Source organism: Dioscorea cayenensis, chromosome 5 (assembly GCF_009730915.1).
Source record: "Dioscorea cayenensis subsp. rotundata cultivar TDr96_F1 chromosome 5, TDr96_F1_v2_PseudoChromosome.rev07_lg8_w22 25.fasta, whole genome shotgun sequence".
NCBI lineage: Eukaryota > Viridiplantae > Streptophyta > Magnoliopsida > Dioscoreales > Dioscoreaceae > Dioscorea > Dioscorea cayenensis.
In genome coordinates this window covers 29,427,297-29,453,753 of record NC_052475.1, presented here as the reverse complement: position 1 = coordinate 29,453,753, position 26,457 = coordinate 29,427,297, and the positions used below count along the sequence as shown (strand labels likewise).

At 37.4% G+C, this 26,457-nt stretch overlaps 1 protein-coding gene, 2 long non-coding RNA genes and 1 pseudogene across 14 annotated transcripts; all 4 read left to right on the top strand.

Annotated features, from left to right (window-relative positions):
• The first annotated feature begins 7,503 nt into the window (after window positions 1–7,503).
• Window positions 7,504–9,609, top strand: LOC120260238 (annotated as a pseudogene).
• A 13-nt stretch (window positions 9,610–9,622) lies between these two features.
• Window positions 9,623–10,320, top strand: LOC120262326. Its single transcript, XR_005536748.1, has 4 exons — window positions 9,623–9,672; window positions 9,757–9,816; window positions 9,920–10,037; window positions 10,278–10,320. It is a non-coding gene; the product is annotated as an uncharacterized LOC120262326 (long non-coding RNA).
• Window positions 10,321–11,298: 978 nt separating this feature from the next.
• LOC120260419 lies at window positions 11,299–14,807 on the top strand. Of its 4 annotated transcripts, none has more exons than XR_005536405.1 (4): window positions 11,299–11,463; window positions 12,548–12,734; window positions 13,834–13,911; window positions 14,390–14,807. It is a non-coding gene; the product is annotated as an uncharacterized LOC120260419 (long non-coding RNA). The 4 variants fall into 4 exon arrangements; XR_005536406.1 differs by lacking the exon at window positions 11,299–11,463 and adding an exon at window positions 12,348–12,407; XR_005536407.1 differs by lacking the exon at window positions 11,299–11,463 and adding an exon at window positions 12,393–12,411.
• A 1,195-nt stretch (window positions 14,808–16,002) lies between these two features.
• LOC120260327 lies at window positions 16,003–25,047 on the top strand. Of its 9 annotated transcripts, none has more exons than XM_039267760.1 (10): window positions 16,003–16,504; window positions 16,590–16,763; window positions 16,853–16,952; window positions 17,039–17,069; window positions 17,526–17,568; window positions 17,877–18,029; window positions 18,531–20,724; window positions 22,290–23,571; window positions 24,556–24,639; window positions 24,777–25,047. In XM_039267760.1, the coding sequence occupies exons 1-8, from the start codon at window positions 16,440–16,442 to the stop codon at window positions 22,791–22,793; spliced, it is 3,264 nt and encodes a 1,087-aa protein (XP_039123694.1). In that variant the 5' UTR covers window positions 16,003–16,439; the 3' UTR covers window positions 22,794–23,571; window positions 24,556–24,639; window positions 24,777–25,047. The 9 variants fall into 9 exon arrangements, with proteins under 9 accessions (XP_039123694.1, XP_039123695.1, XP_039123696.1 ...); XM_039267761.1 differs by having other exon boundaries at window positions 24,849–24,867; XM_039267762.1 differs by lacking the exon at window positions 24,777–25,047 and having other exon boundaries at window positions 22,290–23,009; window positions 23,108–23,571; window positions 24,556–24,689.
• Window positions 25,048–26,457: the final 1,410 nt, after the last annotated feature.

The window sequence follows — 26,457 nt, the reverse complement described above, 5'->3', positions numbered from 1 at the left end:
TCCATCAATGGCACAATGCTCTCGTCATCGCTGGCTTTATTAAACTAATAATACCTACTCATTGCCAGCTCTGTACTCGCAGTAAAGATCGCCGACCGCGACCGAATCCACGTGGCGTACCGCGAATGTAACCTCATGGACATCAAACGCTCGGCGACTCGATCCTCTTTTTCCGCCTTAGCCGCCCAGTCGCGCCTACTCGCTGCACGTAAAGCGTGTCGCAGAACGAAGCTCACGATCGCCAGAGGCACTCGCCATCGTCGGGTACGGGAATATAGCTCTGCACGCAAGTTTGTACTGTCGACGCCGAAGCACCCGCTAATAAATCGGCGTACGCCAGCGTCCGTCGCATTTGATTGTCGCCAAGCCGCGTGTTTGCAAGGGATACCATAAACTCGCCACCTGCTCGACATGAACAAGTTCCGACGGCGAGATCCACGCAGTTGCCGCGACCGGTCGATCACTTGTAACGATCATCGACACAACGACTCAACACGTAAGATTTCGACCGTCTCCTCAACAATGATCGCTACCTTGAATGTATGTCCGGGCATAAGTAGGTTCCCCATTTGTCTGCTGCTCACGGCTACATAACACGCGCATCAACTCTGAACCCGCAAATAAGGTTAAACAAAGACAGATGGTTAAATACTCGTAGAACATGTTTAAACATTATCAGAATATTTAAACTAAAGGATTAATATTTAAAGCTCGACAAGTGTAATTAAACAAAAGATCGAGAATGTTTAAAGGGTAACACTAAATGTTAGTGTAAACCAACATCTGCAGCATCTTACGGAGTCCACCATTTTCGCCACCTGTAAACGACGAGCTTCCTCGATCCAAGCATCGAATCCACTCCGCGACGCTCGAATACATCTCACCCCAACGATCACCTCCCGAATGTATAATCTCGACTAACGTGCCATATCCGATGTATTAATCAACCAAACGGATGAGCCGGTGATGCGGCCTCGCAGCTCATTCACTGAGATCATCGAAATCTTTTAGCCGTGACGCCCACGCAATGCGAAGCATATAGACCAAAGACTCCTCCCTCAACGCCTTCCCAAGTCCGACATCGCTTTGCAAAAATTGGCCTCAAATGTCGAAGACAGATGCATGTGGCTGAGAAGGGAAGCACTCGCAATCATGCGCTCACAAGGCCCCTCGACCCGTCCGACACGAAGGTAATTATCTCATGATAATCTCCATCCTCGTGATAAGGCATCGCCTAACTTAGATACGAACCAAGTCCAATCGGCATCGGTCTCGTCGTCGACTATACCAAGGCGACGTGAAAACCATCGCTTTCATCTTTCCCCGCTGCACCCAAGAGCGATTCTCGATATTTTCCAAGGAGGCTGGGTACTATCGAGAAACAAAGCTAGCCCTCGCGAAGCCCTCTGAATCCCACAATACATCGCGCCGAAAGAAAAGAATGCACGCTTAAAACGATCACCGCTCTCTTTCCACGATCGCAACGCCGCCGGATTTGTCTCACCTACCTTATCCACATACCAAAGCAAACAACATGAATGGAGATGTCACCGTCGAGGACCACCCGGCATGCTCTTTTTCCCAACCAAGCCTCGCCATGTATGGTACGTGGACACCATGTTCCCCAGAACATGTCCTTCTCGAATGTCGACGGGCCTCAGACAAGGGATCGGCCCTGAGCTTCCCAATCACCGTGCGCTAACCCATTTTTCTGACGCTCGGACGCGACATCGAACCTACGCCACCACCGCAAGTGTGCGTGACGGGTCGATTGCCTCGACTCGGAAAGTATTTTTGTTATACTCTTTTTGATGCATGAAAGGCGCTTAACGACAAACCACTCCACAGACATTCCACACCAATCTCGATGTTTTTCGCTCTTTATGAAATCGAAGTCAAAATTCCTTTTGATCGCATGATTTCAAGCACATCCCTCGAAATGTTCGATAATCGCCAAAAACGCTGTCTCGATATCCAACGACAAGACTTTCGTAACGATCCGACGAGAGCGAAGACATCCCACACCGCTCGTGGTCACCACTGGGATGAATGGAGCACTCGCAGTAATCCGAATCCCCCGCCAACACTTCACCAAATCAAAAAGATCAATATGTTAAGCTGAGAATATAATGTTTAAGTGATAATGACAATATTTAAACGTTAAATTAAATACTTAAGCATTTAACTAATAACGTAAAACGACTAGTACAATACGTTAAACAACGACTGATATATTTACACAATAAACATGACCCCTGCATAACCGGAATAATTAAAAGAAAAGGGAACTTACAAATCCAGTAAAACCTCGCTTTTATTAGGATTCCGCGAATGGCACATTTTCTCGCCTCGACGACAAGATCAACTACAAAGACATTTGAAGATGGAGTGGACGCTGACACATCCTACCGGAAGTCAACATCGCTTATCAGGGCAAACCGCTTTATATCCATCTCGTGTGACTGAACTTAACCCCGATAAGAGAAACTTCGAGACCCCATCGCTCACATATCTCGCCTAACACCAACTCCCAAGAAGTCTCGAGCAACTGAACATTAGCACCCTTCCCTCCCTCGCTGAATCTAGCAATACCACAAAAACTCTCCATAATATATCGGTCGAAACCAAATCAGACAAAACCAAAACGGCTGAAGAACAAAAAAAGAAGACAAGAAGAAGAAGTAGAAGATGTAAAGAACAAACAAGCAAATGAAAAGGTAAACAAAAAAGTGATAGCTAGTATGCATAGAGGTTAGACTAGACGCGATGTGATCACAGTATTTTTCCCTCCATCCCAAGGGCAAAAAGGGAAATATATGCCATCGTCGCGAGGAAGATATATCATTATCGCTCGAATGAATGTTCTCAACTCAACATGAGTCTCTCGTAAACGTTGCTTTTTATGTTTAAACAGTATACATATAGTGTTTAAAAATAATGGTTAACTCGCTTTAACTAAAGTCTATATCATGTAAATAATATGTTATCGTTTAAATCAATGCTTTCACCGACATCGCTGAAGATGGGTACCTCCCGGTCACCGCTTAAACATCTTTACGTATTTTCAAACACCGTTGTCATTGTTTAAAAGAAAGTAACTAGAGTATTGTTTAACATTTTCTATTGTTTACACCGCTGTCATTGTTTAAAGAGTAACTTTTTCTTAAACACTGTCATCTGCTTAAAACATATTTACGATTTTCTATCTGCTTACAACGACGCTCTTTCTTTGCTTTCCCTCACATTGCTTTGTTTTTACTAGGTCTATGTTTAAATTTCCGTAAGTCTCACAACAAATAGCTTTGTTTCGCTTTTATTTATAAAAAGATTTACAACATTTACAACATTTACAACGTCCGCTCTGACTTGACACTCACGACTCGACCCTCGTGATAACGAAAACAAGCTGTTCCCAGACATTCAATGCTCACAATGGCTGCATAACATGCGCATCAACTTGAACCTCGCACAACGCATCAACATTAAAAAAAGGTTAAACAACACACATTCATGAAAACGACTATTAATCAATGTGTCATGGTCTGGACTTAAACGAAGATCCCGAGATAGCTAAAACACGTAACGTAATAGCATACACCGACGTAATGTTCTTAAATGGTAATGAAAGTCTCAAGCGATAAATATCATCCCTCAGCTTTAAAAGGATAAAGCTTCTCGATCTCCTCCTCTAGAACCCTCCGCAATCACGTAAATACGTGAAAAATTTCTTTTCTTACCCAAGTCGAAACGCTCGCTTAATTGCTTGCCTCGCCATCCATCAACGAATCCTCTCAGATTCGTGCACTATGAGAGCATTTCGACTTGGGCAGAAAAGATAGTTTAACTTGTTGTGTGATCGATGGCTAAATGATTCTCAAGATAAGGAAGAAGGTTCACGAAACATCCTTTCGAGATAGAGCGGTCATGTCCATGGAAGTAGGAGGACGACTGAGGAGAGGAGGGACGATGAGGATCGATGAGTATGGTTATGTCCAGTGAGGGTTCTTTCTCGTTATTTATGGGTGAATTCCACAAGCAGAAATCGACTCTTCATATCCGAGAAAAAGTTAAACGACAGTACGTCGACTATCGATCGATGAGAACGAATCGGGTGTTCGAGAAATCATGTTACCGCGCATAAATTTTAATGCCGCTCATTAATTTTTCACGCACGGATACTCATAACCTCACACCGCCACGCCACACCGCCAAAGAATTCAGATCAAACGAAAAAGATCACCGCTTTTACGCAGAGACTTTGAGAATTTACACGCTAATATGAATAGTTATACATGTAAAAGATAACGCTAAACCGGAGATGTAAAGATACACCTGGATACGACAATTATTAAACATATTAGTAAAATATTTAAACGTTAAACCAAGGTAAAGTCCTTCAAAAAGGTGCGAATACGACGTGATTTCGGCGCTTCCTTTTCCCACCATTTTCGTACTAAAACGAGATTTCACAACACGACCCATTCGATGCGAATCCAGAGTAGAAGTGAAGCTTAAAACACTAAATCGGCACCGGGTCCGTCCAAAAGCAAAGAGTAGGGTTTTTAAGCTTTTGAAAAATTACTGCTTAACAATAATTTTTCCTTTATTTTTTTCTTAATACTTATAAAGTGAAGAATCTCCTACGTTTTTTTCGTGTTTAATTATGAAATATTTTATTAATTTATAACCAACTTGAGCACTTCACTCACAGTGCTACTTCGGTATTTTTATTTTTTGAACAATTCCTTTTCCATTCGAAAGGAGGAAATTATTTCTGTGCTTATAAATTATTATATACTTTTATCACATTTTAAACAAATCAAATGGAATAGCTTCTAATTGGGATTTGTTAATACTAAGTAAGAAAACACGTGTCAGAAACTGTGTGGTCAGGATCTTTTCCTACAATTGGCTTCTCAGCTGATCCGTTCTCGTAATCGCCCTTTCCTCTCCTTTTCCGAGTTACCGAAACCCCTAGAATTCTAGGGTTTTTCTAAACCCCTAGATTTCCTCACTGAGGAGCTCTTCTATCAAACCAAGGTGCAACAATGGTGTCTTATGATGGCCTAACTCTCTTGAAGTTTCGATTTTTTTCCTGTTTTTATGTTTGATGTTGAGGTGTTCTCTTTGGATGAATTTTTGAGAATTTGTGGGGTTTGTATGGGCGATGAGATGGCAGGATGAACCGTCCTGTGGGATCTAGTATGCACATGATGCCTCAGGGGGCGCCCACTGTCCACGGCGGCCTTGGCGGTGGCGATGGTGAGATACAGTACTTGAGGAGCAGAATCAAGGCGTTCAACAAAACAATGGTGATGAAGGGCTGGAAGGTGCTATCAGGTTAGATTTTTGAGAAAAAACTCGTCTTTTGATATGTTATTGTGTTTATTACCATCGTCAATGATTGAAAAAAAATAATAATAATGTCTTGCATTTGGAACCAGTTGCTCATGCATAGTGGAAAAAGATGTTGTTGTTGTTGTTGTTTTGCCTTCTTTTCGTTGTAATTGCTGTTAATTCTGCCTTCTTGGTTCTAATTGGAACATGGGATTAATAAGTGGATCAGACCCAATTGTTTGCTTAAATTTGACAAATTGGTAGAATTATTTTGAGGAATAATGAATTCTGCATTAGTGATAATTCCTTTGTAGAACATGCTGGTAAGGATTAAATATAATCATCTTAAATCCTGCATCTTAGATATCTATGGTCTTGTTACTACAGTTGATTAAAAGCAATGGTATCAGTTGATTAATTGAATACTCATATCGATGTGTCTGGTTGTGCACCAAATTAATAGGCAAATGTTTGAGGACCATTCAATATTATCTGATTGGAAGAATCTGCTAATATTTGTCATATTAAAAGAAAAAAAAAAGAATGTTAAGCAGAATTTTTGTAACTGTGCATGCTCAATGAGTTGGCTTCACTAAAATGCAGAGTTCAGAAGCATTCTGTTCTACACAAGAGCATAACAAAGTGAGACACAGTAACACTGATTTACTTATAATGCCTTTTTAATTAAGCAATAAGTTATTGCAAGTTCACAACTTTTACTAAATAATCATTGTTCATCTTAAAATTGCTTGTTAACTTTCTGTTCAACTCCCTCAGATGCCTTCGCTGTGGCATCAGTGCCAAATCAACTCCACATAGCGCGCCGTGGGCCCTGAAGGACCCAGTGACTTTATGCAATGCGGTGGAATTGCATGGACGAAGGTGAATACTCAAATTCCATTGCCTTTTGCTTATGGGATTATTATATTTACTAATTCTCATCTTTGCTTTCTATCTTTTGTAACGGCATTTATTTTTTTGTCTCCTACCATAATCACTCCTAAATTAATGCGCCCCTGTTCTTATAATGCTTAAGAGTGCTCTAGTGCTGTATCATGAACGTGAAAATCTTTTTAAATCTTCTTCACTACCATAGGTAACTCTTTTCTTTAAGTAGAACAAATAGGTGGTGGGTGGAAGTGGAAGGACTCCAGTATACTGAAAAGAGTAGTTGGTGTTTAATTGTGATGGAGGATGTTAGGAGAAAGTGAAATTTTACTGTCCGAAATACATGTAGATAGGATTTCAAGGACTAATTTTTTCCTTTTAAGTTTTAGTTTTTCAATTTTTTAATTTGATGGAGAACCTGATGTAGAACAAATGGTGATGTTGAAAATTAACGCAGAGTGTTAATGTTTGTTCTTTAACTAAAATTTAACCACTCTCTTGAAGATTCTTCTGAAGAATTTAAAGAGCAATGTGTAGAGTGGTCAATAGAAAATAAGCCAAAAACTCATAACATAAATAACAGAGAATAAGGGTCAAATTACTTTTTTCATGAATAAGACTGACCCTTGCAATGATAATATTTGGTCCTTTGTTTATACTCTAAGAGAGATCCTAAATATAGCAAAGGTCGGAACATAGAGAACATTGATTGCAACGCGGTTTGATTGAGATTTTTGTATCATGCATAAAATATTCTAAAAATTACAACAAGCTCAGTTGGGTGATTTAAAAAAGATCTTGAGTTGTAATTGTAAATATGACTATCATAAAATAGTAATATTTTTAATAGTGATTAAGAAAGATCAAAAATCCTTTTGCAGTGACCTTTTCCTCATTGACTAAGTTCTAATGAATTTAAGATGATCATGCCTCTCCAAAAAAGATTCAATTGTATCTTCAACATTGATAGTTTCATCTAATTGGATATTGATATTGTTTTTAAGGTTTACATATATTCAACTCAATGGTTGTGGAGGGTACATGAAATGATATTGTTTTAAAGTTTCCATATATTGATCTGTTTTTAAAGTTTATCCTATGTCAAAGAAGTGAAATGAAAGGCATATGAATGTGGTATTGATGTTAATATTCCTCAGCAATATATATTTTATTATGAAGGTGGAGTTTCTCCTGACAGAACTTCTAGGCATGCTCTTCTTGTTTACAATGACTCATGGTTGTTGTTGTTGTTCTTGGTGTTTAGTACTGTAGTTCATAATGTGGATGCTGGTTTGAGTTTCTATTATCTTGATTGCTTATAGGTGTTGGGCAGTTTTGTGCAATTTAAAAATGGTTTAAATTTTCGACAAGTCTTAATGATTGCCACTTATTGTTTGACATGATATACTGTTGATGTTTTCTTTGAAGTTTTGTAGCCTTATTGTGGTTACTTTCTGCATGTAACCATCAATATGGCTTTTATCTAGATCATTGTAGTCTCTCTTTGTAACTCACCTGATGGTTTTCTAAAACTGTTGAATCATTAGAGTCTGAATAAACAGGGAAAATTGAGAAAAGTAATTGACTTTGATGCTCCTAGTGATGATGCAACAAGTGAGAAAAATGGTGCCAGAAGTTAACATGGAGTTTGAAAGCGAAGATAAGGCATATGAATTCTACAATAAGTACGCTGGCCATATTGGCTTTAGTGTGAGGAAAAGTTCAGCAGACAAATCTTCTGAGAATGTTATCAGATCAAGAACATTTGTGTGCTCAAGAGAAGGGTTCCGCAAGGACAAAAAGGGAGCTAAAGAAGTGAAGAGACCCAAGCCAGAAACCAGAATTGGTTGCTCTGCACGGTTGACCATCATAGCTAGTGCCAAAATGGTAACATCGCGGTGTCTGAATTTGTACCAGAACATAATCATCAACCAGCACCTCCTTCAACAACGATTTGTTGAGATCTGATAGAATAACTCAACGAGGTTCAGGGCTGCTGAAGCAGACTTGTCTGATGATTCTGGAACAAACCCCTAAGGTCTATAAAACTGAGCCTGCAGCTAGGCAGGTTGGAGGTTTTCGAAATGTTACTTTTCTTCCGGCGGAGTATAAAAATCATCTAAGGTCAAAGCGGATGAAGGCCATGCAAATAGGGAGATGCTGGGGAGTGTTGAAATACTTGCAGAGCATGCAGCTTAATAATCCATCATTCTTTTATGCCATACAGGTAGACGAGGATGATAAATTGACCAATGTTTTTAGCAGATGCGTAAGTTCATGGAAAGACTTCAGCTACTTTGGTGATGTTGTCTGTTTTGACACAACCTATAAAACAAATGGATATGGAAGACCTTTGCACCATTCTATTGGTGTCAATCACCATAAACAAACTGTTATATTTGGTGCAGCACTGATATATGATGAAACTATTGAATCTTTCAAGTGGCTTTTGAAACTCTCAAGATTGCAATGCAAGGAAAGCAGCCAAAAACAATTCTAACAGATCAATCTATGGCAATAACCAGCGCAATTTCTATGGCTTGGCCTGGCACAATCCAACGTCTGTGTTTGTGGCATGTCTACCAGAACGCTTCAAAGCATCTTAATCATGTCTTCCAAGGTTCAAAAACTTTTTCAAAGGATTTTGCAAGATGTATTTATGATTATGAAGATGAGGAGGAGTTCCTTACGGCCTGGAGGATGATTTTGGAGAAGTATGATCTTAGGAACAATGAATGGTTGGGCAAGCTTTTTGAGGACAGGGACAAATGGGCTTTGCCATACAGGCGAGAAATATTTTTAGTGCGACATAAAAAGCACATTACAAAATGAAAGCCTGAGTAATGTGTTGAAGAAGTATTTGAGCCCACAGCTAGATTTGCTGTCCTTTTTCTAAACATTATGAAAGGGTAGTAGATGAGCATCGTTATGCAGAACCATCAGGGTCTGATTTTCAAGAAGTCAAAGTTTCCCAAGAATACCTCCATCGAAGATGCTGAGGCAAGCTGCTAATCTCATATACACCTGTTGTCTTTTGAAATTTTTCGAAAGAATTTGAGATGTTCATGGATTGCATGTTATATAGTTGTGGCGAGGTTGAGACAACATCTGAGTATAAAGTGATTGTCACAGAAAAACCCAAAGAGCACTTTGTGTCATTTGACCCATCTGATTGCTCAGTCATTTGCACCTGCAAAAGTTCGACTTTTATGGGGATTCAGTGCTGCCACGTATTAAAAAGTGTTGGATTTTAGAAATATTAAAGAGCTTCCACTGAGATACTTTTGAAGAGGTGGTGCAAGGATGCGAAAAACCGGCCTGAGAAAGATGATAAAGGGATTACTGTTGATGGTGGTCCAAAGTCTCCCACGACAACACCCGTGATGCACGCACACGCTACCTTCACAACCTCATCTTGGTTTTCATCCAATGGCAGAATATAGTCAGGTACGTGCCTGACCTGAACAAATGCAAGAATTGACCCGATCTTTTTCTTGAACTTAATGTGGATAAGTTTCTGATGCACTGCAGGAATGTCCTGTTTCTGATCTGCATCACCAGACGGTCCATGGTGCAACTCAGCTAAGTCAGGTAGGTAACTGGACAATTTATCCAATATATATTACATGTTACAGGCTATTTCTTTGTTAACATTGAGACTAAGAAAAACCATGCACGCTTTTTCACTTTTCAGGGATTCTCTAATACCGACATGCATTCGCAACCATTTTTTGGGAGTTCCCACCTGAGCCAGAGGACAACAGAACGAGATCGTCGAGGCATTTAACATTCTCTTTCCGGATCTACAAGAAGTACGCAGATCATGTTACTATCTCACTGAAAACATTTTTGTAGATATTTACTTTTCCTCATCTTCTGCTATTATTTGTCTCTACTTAATCATGCCACCATTGATGGTTTAAAAGTCACTGAGTATATAGTTAGATTACCTTCACGATATTTACTTTTCCAAAGTTAATAATCCTTCTATTCAATTAAGGACTTTAAGCAGTGATTTCTTGATTTGCTATATTGTGATACTCTTTTTACAGGACAATTATGTTTTCGGAGTTTATATCGAGAGCAGTCTTCCTTTGTTTTGCTTGGGATACAAACTCAATAAGCTAATGCCACATTCCTGTGAGATTCTACTCTAGCGACGAGGGAATAACAAGCAGTACAATGAGGGAAGGTAGACGATTAGCTTTGGCAGATATATATATATAGTGTTCTGCTGAAGTCCATTTGTAATAAAAAAATCACTCTCGGATATCTCTGTATGTATCATTGTATCTGAACATATTTGCTGTGATATATGCGCTTCTGTGAACTCATTGTTTGTCTTGTAAATATGTTGAAGATTGAAGGACTCAGATAAAATGAAGCTCAAAATATACTATATAAAGTGTGGTGCATTGATCTTATGTATAATTGTAGTGCTTCTTTGGCTAACGTGGTCTATATAATAGTTTTTTGTTACATTTTTCATATTTTGCACCTGTGAATATCCATAATTTTGTCTGCCCTTTGAATATGTTGTTTTTCATTCACAATCTCGATGGTCATTAGTTTTTTTTCCTTATCACTGTTACTACTTCGTGAGTGAATATTTTTCATAGTTAATTATTTTTCATGATCTTTTCCTCTATCCCTCGGTCCGCAAAAGCATTCAAAAGCAGGGTTTTTGGTATATTGTCTCAACTCTGAATAGGTAAATTTCTCCTCAAATTTTCATATTATCAAAGAGTAGTTTGTGATTATAACAAAGTTCAGGGATTCTTATATAATATCTTCAACCTTCTGTACTATCGGAGGTACATTATTCTATTTTATTTATTATTATTATTATTATGCATAAGTGAACACGGCAACAACTCGTACATAATCACTTGTAATGATTCGTATATAAATCATTACTCACACTCTTACTAGACCCATTTATTTAGCCGTAAATCACCTGGTCGTTAGTGCAAGACATCATTTTAACGGCTGATGTGAATACAGATAGCCTTTATAACTCGGTTGGTACAGTTTAGCTTATGTATCTCCGAAGGAACACCGAACACAGACATGCATCTCTATCAAGAAAACCAGCCGTTCCTTGTGATGGGGCACTCCTTGGCTTAGTGGAGAAACCTCGCTAGGGTTTCCTTGATTTCTGGGGTTTCATCGTCTTCGATCCTCTCAGGAGCTAGAGAAGCAAGGAATCAATTCATAGCGTTCGATTCTCCAAGGCATGTGAGGCTCTGATGTTTTCCTTTTTGAACTCTCATTGTTGTTTACATGCTCAACCTTGATTCGTGAAGTCTCATCTCACTCTTGTTTTCCCTTACTTTTTCTTCTTCTGTGATTTGTTTGAGTTTCTATGTTTTTGTTCGTCTATGTGCAATGCTGTCTCTTGGTCTTGGGTCCTCGAAAATTGGTTCTTTTGTGATTTCTAATGTGTGTGATTCTTGGAAGATGTGCGAGGCTATTCGCTTCGCTTTCGTGTTTTTTTAATCTTCTTTGGAAACTTTGTTAAAATGCCGACGTTTTTTGCTTGTCCATGTGTGAATCTCTTTTTCAGAATCTTGAATAATCTCTAGCAAAGCTTCTGATTTTTGCTTCTATTTCCAGATTGTTCTTGTTTTCCTTCAAACATCAGCTTGACAATTTGTATTCGGCCTTTCTGGCTTTTGGGGGTTTATTCTTTTACTCATTTGGGTCTTTTTTTCTTCATTTTTTTCGAGCTAAAGATTCAAGTTTTCTTTTTAATTTTTAATTAGCCCAGCCAGGTTTTGATGTCTGCCTTGCCTTGTCAGTGGGTGCAAAGAAGGCCCTGTTGCCCTTCTTTGAGGGACTCCGTCACTCTCCTTTGGCTTTCCAAGCTTCTCTTAGGGTGCGGACCTATGACATTGGGCAACAACAAAGGCGCTTTCGTGGCCTTATTGTCTAAGGCTGCCACAATTGTGGCTCCAAAAGATATTAAAAGAAAAACTATCTTTGTAATGCCATATATATGGTATATATCAAGTATGTTTTGTTTTCATGGATTGTTGATTCTAAAGATGAAATGTAACCGTATTGTGGTTCCAGTTGTGATGTATGAGAATTTACAATTTGGGCGAAAGCAAGGATTCATCGTGGACATATAGTGAAGTTACTGAGTTCTATTGGGCTGAATCTTATGATGCCATATTTCTGTGGGTACCTTTTCAGTGTCATGCTATGAAGACTTGTTATTTTTATATGTGACAATCTATGCGTACTTAAAAGTAAACTGTAAATCATGTTTTTATGCCTTCATCCCATTTTAAAGATTCTTTGATTTCCTTCCCACCAGCATATGGCGATCAAGCCCTTAGCTGATAGAGTTCTTGTTAAGATCAACTCTTTTGAAGAGAAAACAAGGGGAGGTATATTGCTTCCAACCGCTGCTTGGGCTTAACCTCAAGGTGGTGTGGTTGTTGCTGGTGGAGAAGGCAGAACCATTGCCAAGACCAAAGTGGGCATTGGTGTGCACTATGCAGGTATTTGTCAATATTTAAGTTTCACTTAGTAGCATTTATTGAATGCAAAATTATTAGATATTCAGCAGTCAAAATCTAGTTACAACGTGACTGTTTTTATGAATATTTCAGCTTGGCAATAGCTTCTATAATTTAATTGTTTGAATTATATGAAGGCAGAATGCAAGTTATATGAGCTACATTTATGAATGCAGTACACAAATTATATAAGCTACATTTTTTTATCATCATCATGCCTCCCAGTGGTCGGGTCTTTATTAACTTCAATGCAGAATTGTTACTGTTATATTGTATTTAACCTTCCCATAAGTAAATATCCTCTCTCCTTTTCATTGGGTAATTACCAATTAGGGCACATGCCCACAAAAGTTGAATCTTCTGAAGAAAATGGTGCAATCCATGATGCGTGACATTGAGTCTTCTGTGGGATAAAGAATTTTTGCTAAGCCGGAAGTTCATGCTCACTAAGTCTGGAGAATGAAATCAGGTCCTTACAACCATATTCATTTCCTTGGTGATTTAAGGAAGATATATATGTGTGTGTGTATATATATTGATGAACCTAGTATGCGGTATCATAAGATCAACTGTGATATCAATGGTGTTCCTTCTGCTCATTGTATTCATATGAGGTGATTTCTGTTGGGATCTACATTGGTTTGTCAAGGTGGAGTGCAACACTCGAGAAAAATGCACGCTGGTCTTATGGCAACTTCCAGATCTATCACATAACCTAGGAAGTTGATATCATTTGATAGGGCATTATTGTAAATGAATATTAATTTAGTTCTAGCACTATGGAAAAATCTCATCCTGACCATTTATATTTCATCATGCATATTAGGTGAGGACTCTATGGAAAATCTCCTCTCTTTCATTCTTTATGGCAACTACAAGATCTATCACATAACCTAGGAAATTGATATCATTTGATAGGGCATTATTGTAAATGGATACAATCTAATTCTAGCTCTATGGAAAATCCCATCCTGACCAGTAATAGTTCCTCATACGCATTAGGTGAGGACTATATGGAAAATCTTTTATCTCTTTCTTTCAGGGTTGACAGATTATTAATTCTATTGGCTTTCTATCTCAGATTGTGCAAGCTGAGGGGAGAACTACCAGTGGCTTGATATTGACTGAGGACAACAAGGAAAAGCCTTCTATTGGGATGGTACAAAATTATTTCCTTATATGTTTCTCTCCTTGTGTTTGAGTGCTACAGTTAAATTATAAATATTTATTTTAAAATCCTGCGTATTTCTCTGCGAAGATATTAAGATATAGCAGCATGTAAATTCAGTTTAAACAACACTTGAGGAATGTACATAATTTAACATGCGAGTGAACTAAAGGTTATTCTATATTACCCTAGCATTAGACTGGCAGTTGCATGTTCTTTTTAGTGTGTTTGTTGTTGGCGTGAGAAAAACAATGACAAGGAAAGAAAAAACAACAGTAATATTACATTTCCTCTCGTTCTGCGTACAACTAAGCACAAAAAATAACAATTTCCTTCTTTTTTTCTTTCTTTCCTTCCCTCCATATTCCCTCAATCTATGCACACCCTTAAACTCAAGCTTTTATTTCAAATGCCATCATGCAGACAAAACACTAATTGATTACAGTTCATCATCATTCATGTTGGTTAGGTGATCACCTTTGGGCCAAGTTCATTGGATGAGGAGGGACTGCAAAAGCCATTGTCGATCACCCTGGGTGAAACTGTTTTATACTCCCAAGTATTCAAGAAGTGAATTTAAGGGTGCAGATGGTGCCTGATTATTTCACCTAAAGGACATCAATGTGATGGCTGTCCTCTCAAATCAATGATCTTTCAAATTTGTCATGGTGCCCGAAAGAGTTTTCAAGCTGAGTTGTCAATTGTATAATCCAGGACTACAAAGTTATTAGTGTTTTTGTTTATTTTATTTTATTTTATTTTTTTGAAGCAATGTTTGGTTGGTGAGATTTCTGTCTTATGTATCTCTGAATCCAGAACTGAGCTCAGTGTTTTGGTGTTTGACATTTTTTTCTCAAGGAATTTGATTTATCTTGACTTGATGTAAACAGAGATTCACCATGTTTTTCCTGGGATATGAAAGTTTAAAATTGGATGTAAATTCAGATATGAAAGTTTAAAATTATTGTTTTCACATCTCTGCAATCGAACACAATCGGTGTTTTTTTTTTAAGGTGTTTTGTTTTGGTTTTTCACTTAATGTGAACAATTTAACATATTTGTGTTTTTATTTTATGTGAGTTGAAATCTAAATGTTTTTTGAATCCTATTCCAAAATGTTGTGGTTACACTTTTGTTGTATTTTTTTGAATTACTCTTTTATGCTTAATTCATCTCATTATAAATGCTTTATTTTCTATTTGTTATTAGTATTAATCAAAAGGCAATGGATCAAATGAGCAGACGGGCACTAGAATTTTCTATTCAATTTTAAAACCAAAAAAGAAATATTAGCCTTGATTGAAAAATCAAACTTCTTCTCAAAAACTAAATTAAAAATAAAAAATAAAAAATAAAAAATGGTCCCCGGGTTCTGCAGCGACGTGCCAAAATGTTGCTATCCACCTCATTACTTTTCTATTCGCATACATACAGACCTCTTAAAATATATATATATATATACATATGTTCCAACCTAAAATTTAATCACATCCATACGTTCATAAATATCCCATTTATATTTCAATAATAAAAAAAATATATCAACCCACTATAATCATCTTAATCATAATTACAAAATCTTTATTAATTCCAAACATACAGTTTGATTTGAATTTGTATAGATGTAAAGTCCTTTAAATGAAACTATTTTACAGCTTATCCATGCAACAATATATTTAAAATTTTTATTTTAAAATAAAATATAGAGAGAGAAATTTAGGAATCTCTCAAAATGTGTGAGGTTTATCTCTTATTTTTCCTTTCATGATTACATAACGGGATATTTTTGTTTTTTCTTAAATTAATGTAAATAAATCACAGTTTTATTGAAAAAAAAAAAGAATAATTCTCTCACTAGAATTGAGGAACAGAACAAAATACAACAAAATGAAATAAAACAAAAAATAAACACTAAATTTGTGAATACTAGAAAGAGAAAAAAATAAAGTGAAATAAAACAAAAAAATATAGAAAAAGAAATTTAGCGATCTCTGTTTTATAACTTTTATTTGTCGATTTTATAAAAAAAAATATTTACTTATTTATTTGATAATTATTAAATAGAGATTGCGTTCATTGAGAATCCTAGAGAGAGAAAAAAAAAAAGATTTGCTATTGTGAATTTGTGATAGAATTTTTAGAGAGAGTGAGAGAGAAGCAAAGGCCTCACGACGCCACCACCACCACCTCCACCACCACATCCCTTCCAACAAACTCCACTTCTCTAATGAATTCCATTGAATAAATTTCACCAAAATTGGTTCTTTTTTTCATTTTCCGCAAATTGTTAGATCCACCTATCACTTTCTCAGCTCCCCTGACTCCGATTCGCCAGCATTGCCTTGATTTTTCACCATTTGGATGTTCTCCTTCTGCAAGAATTGGATCTCGATCTGGTAGATCTGGTGCTGAGTTCTTCATTGGTTTTGAGATTTTAGCCAGACTTATTCGGTTCAGCTGGAAAGCTTGGGGATTTTTGTGGTTTTGCGTTGGTTTTTGAGTGTTTGTGAGCGATTTGGATGTCAATGAATTCGGACACGCAGTTGGATTTTGCTGTGTTTCAACTATCTCCCAGACGCTCGCGGTGCGCGTTTGGGTGCTTGCTTGTTTGTTTCTAGGTGTACAAAAGTTTACGTTTTTTTTTTTTAGTGAATTGATTATTTTTTCAGGTGTGAATTGTTTATTTCAAGTGATGGAAAGATGGAGAAGATTGCCTCTGGATTTTTCAAGCCATTTGCTAGCCATTTGAGAGTCTCAGAAGAGCAAGCACTGCAGTCAATCAAGCTTGAGGTTGAGAAGCAACGAAATGCAGTACATTGGTTCAATAAAGGAACTCTTGAAAGGTTATATAGATAGAATGCATGCTTTTTTGAATGATTGAATAAAGAGAAGGATTTGAAAGTTTTATGATTTTGATGGATTTGAAACACAGGTTTGTTCGATTTGTTAGTACTCCGGAGTTATTGGAGTTGGCCAATACATTTGATGCTGAGATGTCACAGTTGGAAGTAGCCAGGAAAATATACTCTCAGGTATGGAGTTCCTTATGTTTTGATTGTTTTAGATGAATTAGAAGGAATTTTAATTAACATTGAACTGTGAATTGTTGCTTATTCAGGGGAGTGGAGATCAGCTTACGCAGACATTGGGTATGTCTAATTTTCACCTTTTGTTTAGTTTTTTTTAATCATGCTTTCGATTCATCTCATGTACTTTTCAGGATAATCTGGTTTCTGTTAAGGTTTAATGCTCAATGCTAAAATTTTGCATAAGCATCATCTGTGGTATATTACAGACTACAGGATTCACAAATAGTTATTCTTTGTACTTTTTTTTTCACAGACTCCATGTTTAATTTGGAATTGATCTATTCAATAACAATGTTATTGTTAACTTTGGACATGGCTTGAAAAGTTTCTTTTAGATTTTTATGGACAAGTTTTAGTTTTCAAAAATTGTTATTGCCACCTCAATGCAAAAAGAATTAGCAGAACAAGAAAATGTCTCACTCTTGCAAAATGGATTTAGACAAGGTGAATATTCAGTTACTTAAAATATGGGATGCATGGCACCTTCTGACAAAGTTGTTGTTGGATCTGATTTAGGCGAAAATGAAGCAACCACTACAGCAACTTCGGATACTACAAAGTAAGTAAGCTACATTTACTTGATTTAGCATAAACTTGAAAATGCATGACATCTGATGGTTGGTATCCTGTTTGGTATAAAATTCAAGTCATATATATATATTTATTTATTTGGTGGGATATGTCAGCTAGTTTATCATTTTAGTGGTAGCTGAGAATCACACTGGTGCTGCCGTTTATATGGGATATGCTTTTGGAAAAAGCTAATTCTTATAGTCCCATATAAAATAATCAACTTTAAACTATGTTCATTTTAGAATCTTTTGTGAGACCATGCCCCTAAGAGGTATGATGAAAGTGCTGCTGCAGGAAGGAGCTTCTCCGAGCCATTGATGTGCGACTGGCTGCTGTCAAGCAGGACTTAACAATGGCCCTTGCTCGGGTATCAGCTGCTGGTTTCACGCTTGACAATATTTGTGAACTATCTTCCTTTGCAGAGCATTTCAGTGCACATCGCTTGAAGTAAGCTCCTCATTTTTTCATCCATCTTTCTTCTATTTTTGAGTCTGTTTTTGGTATTTCCATGGTTTTTGATTTCTATCCTTGGCTTAGCTGCAAACTTCCATTCTCACCATCTGTTGAGGGTCCGAAACTTGCAATCAATGTCATGTTCATTTTAGTAGCTCATTGGGTAATATCAGTTCTCGGGTCTCCTTGACCTGCACTCTAGTTTTTGTGATGTAGCTCAATGAAACATCCATGAACCAAAATTTAAAGACAAAATGTAACTCATTCAACTGAGCATAATGTCAGCACCAAGTAATTGGACATTTTAATAGGTAAACCGATAAGTGAACAGCTGGTATGCTTTCATGCATTAGAATCCTCATTTATCTGAAGTTTTTTTAAATGTATGAGGTTGAAGGTCAAAGTTTCTGTTCTTTATACTGGTTTTCATTCTCTTTGTCTCTAATGATGTGATCTTTCATGGCAATTATGATAACATGATTTTCTTCCTTGCAGTGAGGCATGCAAAAAGTTAATTTCCTTGTGCCAACGAAGGCCTGAGCTTATATGCAATCAGCATTGGCCTCCATCATGGAAGGATTGGGATGATGGGAATGTCCGTTCCTCTTCTGGCTCCGACATGTCAATTGATGAGCCTGAGGCTGGAGTAGACATCCAAATCAAACAATCACATAAGCCAAAGAACACCAGGATTCCATTGGAACCAACACAACAAGCTGCAGCTGACCCTACTCCTATGTTTCAAGGACCCCAATTTGTCCAGCAATGTCTTAAGCAAGGTGAAGCAGACAAAACAGTGAAGGTTCCACCTTCAAATTCTGCTGAGCCTGATCGGCTGGCTGGTGGCGGTCCATCAAAACGGCTTAGTGTGCTGGACCGTATCAACCTTTTTGAAAGTAAGCAGAAAGAACTATCATCAACTCCTAATAGTTCAAGCAGCGGACCAAGTAGCAGAAATCGGGTGGCAGTGGGGAAGGTGGAACTGAGGAGGCTCTCATCTGATGTGTCTGCGGAGAAGTCAGTGTTAAGGAGATGGAGTGGCGCTAGTGACATGAGCATTGACCTTAACAATAATAACAGCAGTGAGAGGAAGGGTACTGGCAGCGCTACAGGGACTTCCTCTTCATCTATCAATTCTCAGTCTCAATGTGATAGCGAATTTCAAGTGAAAGCATCTGGTGAGTTGAAGGACACTGCAACAACAGAGTCTTCCTCTGGTTCCCAAGAGAATGAAGTAGGCACTTCATCCTCTTCGTCACGAATGCTTCAATTTGTCTCTCTTCCTAGGGATAGAGATCAAGTCGTATTCAAGGAGCAGGCTAGCGACAATGCTTGGATGAAGCAAGGTGGGGGGAAGGAACAGGGAGATACAAAGCCCCAGTTTGGTACTTCTTTGGGCAAAGCAGACCATGATGGACTTAATGATCAAATTGATGCTTCATTTCAACCAAAATCTTTGGTGAACCCAGTGGAGAGTGTTGACCTGAAGCATCAGGCAACTACTATTTTACTGGAGCAAGGTGGGAAGACAGAGCAAGAAGCCTCACAGATTCCATCCAAAGCCATTTCATCTGCCACAGGGCATGTTGGAAATGAAGTACCTGAAGGTTTCAGTTCCCTACCAAAATATTTTGGTACCGATCCCAGTGGCTTCAGAAGGAGGGAGCAATCAGCCTCGGTGACCCTACTGAAAGTATCCCCACGAACAAAGGAAGTCAGCCGAAAATCAAAAGAGCAACCAGATTCTCAGATTCAAATGCGCACTTCCTTGAGTAGTGCAGAAAGAATTACCTTGAAGATTGATCCAGTTAATTCTCAATCTCATTGGAAAACTTTTCCTTCGAAATTGGAGCAAACAACTAAGAAAGAGGCTTCTACTTCTGGGGCACAATTGGGGGCATTCCCAGTTGAAGGAGATTCTGGTCTTCAAGGAATAATGCTATGTAGGCAAACATCTTTTCCTGATCCAAGTAGGACCCATGGAAGCAGAATTGCAAGAAAATCCTCACGAGGAAATGACAATCTGGTTTCCTCAAGGACAGAGACTAATCAAAGCCTGGATGATTTTGACCCACCTTCTACTATTTCTGTTGAACAGATCCAGGCAATGAGACCATCAAAAGGAAATTATGAACTAAATGATGAGCTACAAGTGAAAGCTGACGAGTTGGAAAAACTTTTTGCTGCTCATAAGCTCAGGACCCATGGTGATCAGTTGGGTTCCTCTAGGAGAGGCAAGCCAGCTGATGTGCCTACGGTTGCTGAAAAGCAAAAAATGGATCCTCTTGCTGACCAATTGATAGACAAGAATAAAGTGATAGAAAACACAAGCAATGGAGGGGAAATGGAATTTGATGCCAATTTGCTGTTGAACATGGTAGATAATCTGGCTAGCATTAACAGTATGAATCAGAAGTTTGGTGGTCTCAGTCCATCAGTTGACTACAGAGGAAAATTTTACGAGAAATATATGAAAAAGAGGGATGCAAAGCTGAGGGAAGAGTGGGGATTAAAAAAAGCTCAAAAGGAAGCAAAGATGAAGGCAATGCATGATAGCCTAGAACTTAGTCAAGCTGAAATGAGAGCCAAATTTGCAGTGGGCAGCAGACAGGATCTAACTCTTGCACATCTCCGTGCAGAGAAGCTGAGGTCATTTTGCAACCGTTCAAATGTGAAAAACAAAGATCAGGTATTGAGGTTCTATTCTGGTGTTATTACACTTTCCTAGAATATGGTTATAGACTAGCAACATGAAAGAGGAGTCTAATATCTCATGCTTTAGTGATCATGTGAAAAGATAAACTGAATTATAAGGGAAAAAGTTTCGAAACCAAAATTTGATACTATGTTAGATGTCAAATATATTATCTGGCTTGATTCAACCTAAAATCTTAAGCTTATAGGATAAAAGTCTTGGCTTATATATTAAAATTCATCTTGATCAAATTAACCATTATGGGACTATTAGTTACTCTGCGCCAAGGGTAATAGACCGATAGCGGCAAGACATTGGTGAAAATAGTGATAAAGAGAAGATGGAAAAAAATTACCTAGACCATTGAATGAGGAATCAACGAGAGAAGAAGATTTATAAGATAATATAATTAGGAATTTGGTATGTTCAACATTTTTCAAATCGTGGATAACTCTTCAAGTTCTGAAGCAATACTGCTCAATGCATGGAAAATGACAGAAAAATCATGTTAATTTTTATCTTATTGGCCTGCTAGCATCTGATTGGGAGGTAGATGCAGATTTCTTGGAAAGTATTGTTGTTATGGGAGATCACCAAGTTGCATTGATTTTTGTGGAATCAAATTTACGAGCTACTGAGTGAAGTTAGAGAGTTTGGAAACAAAACTCAAATAAATGGCAACCATTGAAGAATTAACTCATTTTACTGCAAGAAGTGTAAGACCGAAGAATTAATTTCTTTGACAGGTTGGACACAAATAGAGGTGAAGAATTTTCGTATGTTTATCAAGATGGAGGAAGCACATGACAGTGTACCTGGAGATGATGGTGCGTTAGTTGGCAAAACCTTATTCAGGTTCTTTCTGAATAGTCTATAGAGAAGTTTGTGACTTTGTGTAAGTATGTTCTAATGGATGACAACAAGGGCATGAATTGAAATAAGCTATTGGAGACTTTGCAAAAATTAGAAAAATTCAGTAGGAAGGACCAAAGAAAGTGGTTGTATCTACTATGTACTCATAATAGATGCAAGCTATGTTATTATAAATTGTTGGAGAAGGCTCCGCAACTCCGATCTCCAAGACTTGGGGTATCATTTGATGGAAGCTCATGGACATATCTGTTTTCCCATTACTTCTCTAGTCTAATGTATATCTGATAAGCTGTTAATATTAGCCATGAAATGATTGTAGTGTTACATATTAATTGAAAGTACTTCAATCTAACTGGAAAGCTAAGTGAAAAGAAACTGATTCTCAAGCAGTGATGCTGGTCTGATTTGTTGAAGATTTTGAACATTTGCTGATCTTAAACTTCTTTGTCAATCTCATGACACAATGTAGCTAAAGTTTGTAATTTATCAATTTGGTGTTCCTAGGAGCATAGATTATTGTTTATGCTGTATGTACGTTTGAAAATATGCACAGTTAATTATTTTCAAACTTACTGTTTGTAACTTATATCTTGCAATATAAAGTTTACTGTAATAGAGCTCTTGCCTTCTTTTGGTCGTATTTTATAAATGATTTTGACTCTTAACTTTCAGATTGTCATTTGTAGTTCGACTTGTTCACGTTTTGGCAACAGATAGTAGGTTCCTGCTGGGGAAAGGATGAAATAAACTCACAAGATATGGCTGAACATAAACTCTATGGTGATGGTTCATCTGTAAACCTTCATCCAGAAAAGCTCTCGTCACATAAAGCCTTATCTTCCATGACTTCTCAAACATCAGTGGCACAGTTTTCCAGCTCTTCTATCAAACATGCCTACTCTGATTCAATTGGGAAAAGGACCAAATCTGAAAATCTGCTTGCTCAGTCAGTTCCTAATTTGTCCAACGTCAGGAAGGAGAACACGAAGCCATTTGCAGGAGTGATTAATGCAAATAATCATGTAAAGTTCACAAATGCTCAAAACATAGGCATGAATGAAGAGACTAAATATGTCAAAGATGAGAGACCACACACAGCCTTGAAAAAAATTTCGGTTATTCCCAGTGAATTGCAGAATTTTTTCACTGTGGTAAATCAAAAACATTTCTTCGGAAGGGTAGTGGAGTAGGTCCTGGTGCCAGGGCTGGTATAACTGAACTGAAAGCCTTATGGCTTCAAATATCTAGAAATATGGAGAAAATTTTAGGACGCTGGTGAATCAAACAGAAGCTTCACCTCATGTGGTTAGAGATGAAGAATATAAAAGAACATCAACATAAAATTTGAGGTCATAGTTTTTCCTTCTGATTCAGATACAGAGAAGCAAAAACTGAGCAGAGATTCAGTAAGTTTTCTAGATCATAGATGAGATAATTGTGATGTTTCTAGGTCACTGTCTGAGGCCAATGATGATCAGTCTACTCTTTCTTCCAAGTTCAACAGGAAAATATGCAAGGATCAACCAGACGAGACCCTGGATTATGGAATTCACACCCTCCTCATTCTTTGTATGTACAGGAGGCGCCATGTATTGATCTTACTGTAGATATTTATTCAGGCATTCCAGCATCATGGGACTCCCATCTGCTGAACCAGATAATGGAGGTTGATGTATCTCAAATGAGAAAGAAATGGGGATGCTCTCAACTTCTACTCTCGTTGCTAATGTGTCCCATTAATCAAACAATGATCTAAAAAAAGGCTTCAAACACTTGTTAAAATGTTGAAGGCAAAGTAATGGGACAGAGAACCTACTAACTGACTGGGTGTCTTCCTTGACTGCTGCTAAGGGTGAGGATGATACAGATTATGGCAGTGATCTAGAAGTAGGATAAGGAAATTGAAAATGAGCTATTCATTTTCTTCATTTGATAACCTTAAGGACGGGGATATATTCCATAATCAAGGTATTCCTGTTTATTTTTATGATCAATCTGCTTTATAGCCTGTCTTTATTTATGATCAGCTCCAACCATTCAGACATATTTATAACATTCTGATGCCTCAAGACTCTTGAAAACAACTGGTTCCTATTAGTCATTATTTTTTAAGTTGCCAATTCAACACCATTGGTTGCTTAATCGAATGAAAATAGAACAATGCTTCTTATTTCTTTTAACTTCCACCATAGAGACTACTTTTGTGATTCTCGATTCAATCAGGAGAAAGCGTACCACTTGATGGGTGGTCTTGTAGCTGTCAAGATTTGCAGATATGATCAAATTTCACCTGGAAAAATAATTAAAGATATTATCTTCTTGTCTCATATTTAGAATTTTGGTTATGACTGATAGACAATTCAACAATTATGCATGGTTCCTGAATTTATTGGTTATTCGCTGGGCGCTGGGGTTGCTATGTACTGGATACTATTTCTAGCCATCATGCAATTCATCTTAGTGTAGCTGTGTCTAATTCCACTTATCTGTTAATTAGTCATTTAAAAAAAAATCTGCTGTGGAATGTACGTTTGTTGCCTAATTTAAAATTGCACCATCTATTGCTTCAAATATTAAGGCAAATGTGAGATTTGGCGAGTCCTGTTCATGCACCTTAAAGGAATTGTGTTACTACATTTCTCCTAAGACCAGAAGTTAATTCAGCAGATCATGCAATTTGTTCTGCTCATTTATCGAAATACATTAATGCATATTACATCCTGACTTGTTCACCGAGGTTGACTTTTTGTTTTCTTTTTATTCAATGTCATATTATTTATCAGGGTGAGTGTTCACCTTATATTAGTTGCAGCCAGAGCTTGTTACCTTATTTGTACTCTGTTTCACAACAACTCTTTTTTGTGTGCAATCCTCACTATTCTGGCCATCTTTGTAAATCATTCTTGCATTAATTTTCAGTCTCAGTAGCTGAATGTATTTTGTTTCTTGCAGTTCAATCCATGCATAGCTCCATTAAATTGCCTCTGTCCAACTTCAGATCGAGGGGGAACCATCTATGTGAGAGCTCCCGATAAGGTAAACCATCATCCAACTGCAGCTCGCGCTTACCTATAGATGTCAGTGCCATTGCATGAGAAAATATTCCCTGATACACTTTGATTGAATTCTTTGATCCATTCAACCTCAAGAGCCTGAACTTACTGCTTCCACAGTTTCAATACAGTTGACATTGGTACAAATCATGCGAAATTTTGAAGCACATCTGTCTATCTTCTCTCTTTCAGTATTTTGAAAGGAGGATAATGAATCCAAGTACTGGTGACAAATCATATTCTGTTGCAGAATTTCCCATTCGATGTTCAACATCCATTCTCTAATTTGCAAATATATTGACATTCTTTACTGCTAGGGATCCATATGATCATCTACCTGCTTGTTGGTCAGTTTAGTGAAGAATTGAACTTGCAGAGTTCTTTAAACAGTCTTTTTGACATATGTAACATTCTTTTGTATATCAAAATTTATAGAATTTATGGGAAAAGAAAGAGAGTTTTGGAATTAATTCAAGTGATATTTTACACATTTGTCTATGTGCTTCTCTCGTTAATTCAGAAATAGATTCTCACCCGTTATTTGAATTTTCACCATTTATTAAGAATTTTAACTGAGTCCGGCTTTCAATAGATCACTTCATCATTGAGTAGTAAAATTTCTTGAATGCTCCTTTATTCATCTCAATCCCATTGAGATTTATGTAGTACAGAGTGGGCCCACCTCTTCCTCAATGTGGGGACAGAAGGGTCACAGTGGGTCCCTCTCTTGTGTGTGACTCCCGTGTTCCCGTGTGAAGCTCATCCGTAGAAAACCCTTCATCTAGATAAAGGTTTAATTGAACTTTGCAATGTGATAAACTAATTCATCCCTTTTACTGTAGAATCAAATAGAAGGATTAAAACACCGACCTCCAATAATCAAACTTTGTTGAAATTTAAAACATCTCTACATATGTTATATAAGTTACATATGTTTTAATTTGATTAGATAAAACATCTATTTGACAGTAGAATTATGAGAAAATTTGCTTGAAGTGGGTTGAAATGAGGAATTCTTAAAAAGGAGTCAAGCAAAACGGAGGAGAAAGAAAGATAAAAGTCTTTGTGAGTTATTTTATTCATATGCTTCACATCTTCACAGACCAGGGAATGAAAGTATTGGTTTGAACAAGGGACCAAGAATAAAGGCCATGACTCACCATTTGTGGCTTGAAATTATCTTCAAAGTACTGCATTTTGATAAAGATTTTTTTTTTTTATTGTTATTTTCTAGTTGTGTGTGAGTTTGATATTGTGAAAGTAATGAAATTTGCATTGTAGGTGGAACAATATCAATTTAGATAAATGAGGGAGTGATTTTCTTTTACTCTTCTGTTGTGCTATGATTTTTGTGAAACTGAGAACATGTCATATGAATATCAACTGATGTTTTTTTCCTTCTGTAATATTTTGCAACTGTTTGTAGTTTTCACCCACTTTATTCCAGCAACACTTAATTTCAATTAAAATTAGTGTCTAAAATGAGATGATGTTCAGTAACACTTGTGAGATTTCATAGCAATGTTCGGCAGTAGATATGAGCCTGAAATTAGCACCCTTATTTATATCATTAATAGTTCTTGATTAATCTGTGTTCTCGGAGTTTGATCAGACAATATAGGGGTGTGCCGAACTTGTATGATTTCATCTCAAGGTTATGGGATACAAAAAAGTTCACATTGAAATTTACTAGCAATTTTTTACTTGTGTTTGCTGTCTTTTTTTTAGTCCATTGCATATTTATCAAGTGTCATGTCAACTTTCCAATCTCTGTTTATCACATTGTGCTTTATTTTTTAAT

Coding starts and splice junctions, on each gene's coding strand:
- LOC120260327 (XM_039267760.1), top strand. CDS start 16,440: ATGTCAATGAATTCGGACACGCAGTTGGATTTTGCTGTGTTTCAACTA. Junction 16,953..17,038: donor CCAGGAAAATATACTCTCAG/GTATGGAGTTCC, acceptor TTGCTTATTCAG/GGGAGTGGAGATCAGCTTAC. Junction 17,070..17,525: donor TCAGCTTACGCAGACATTGG/GTATGTCTAATT, acceptor GATCTGATTTAG/GCGAAAATGAAGCAACCACT.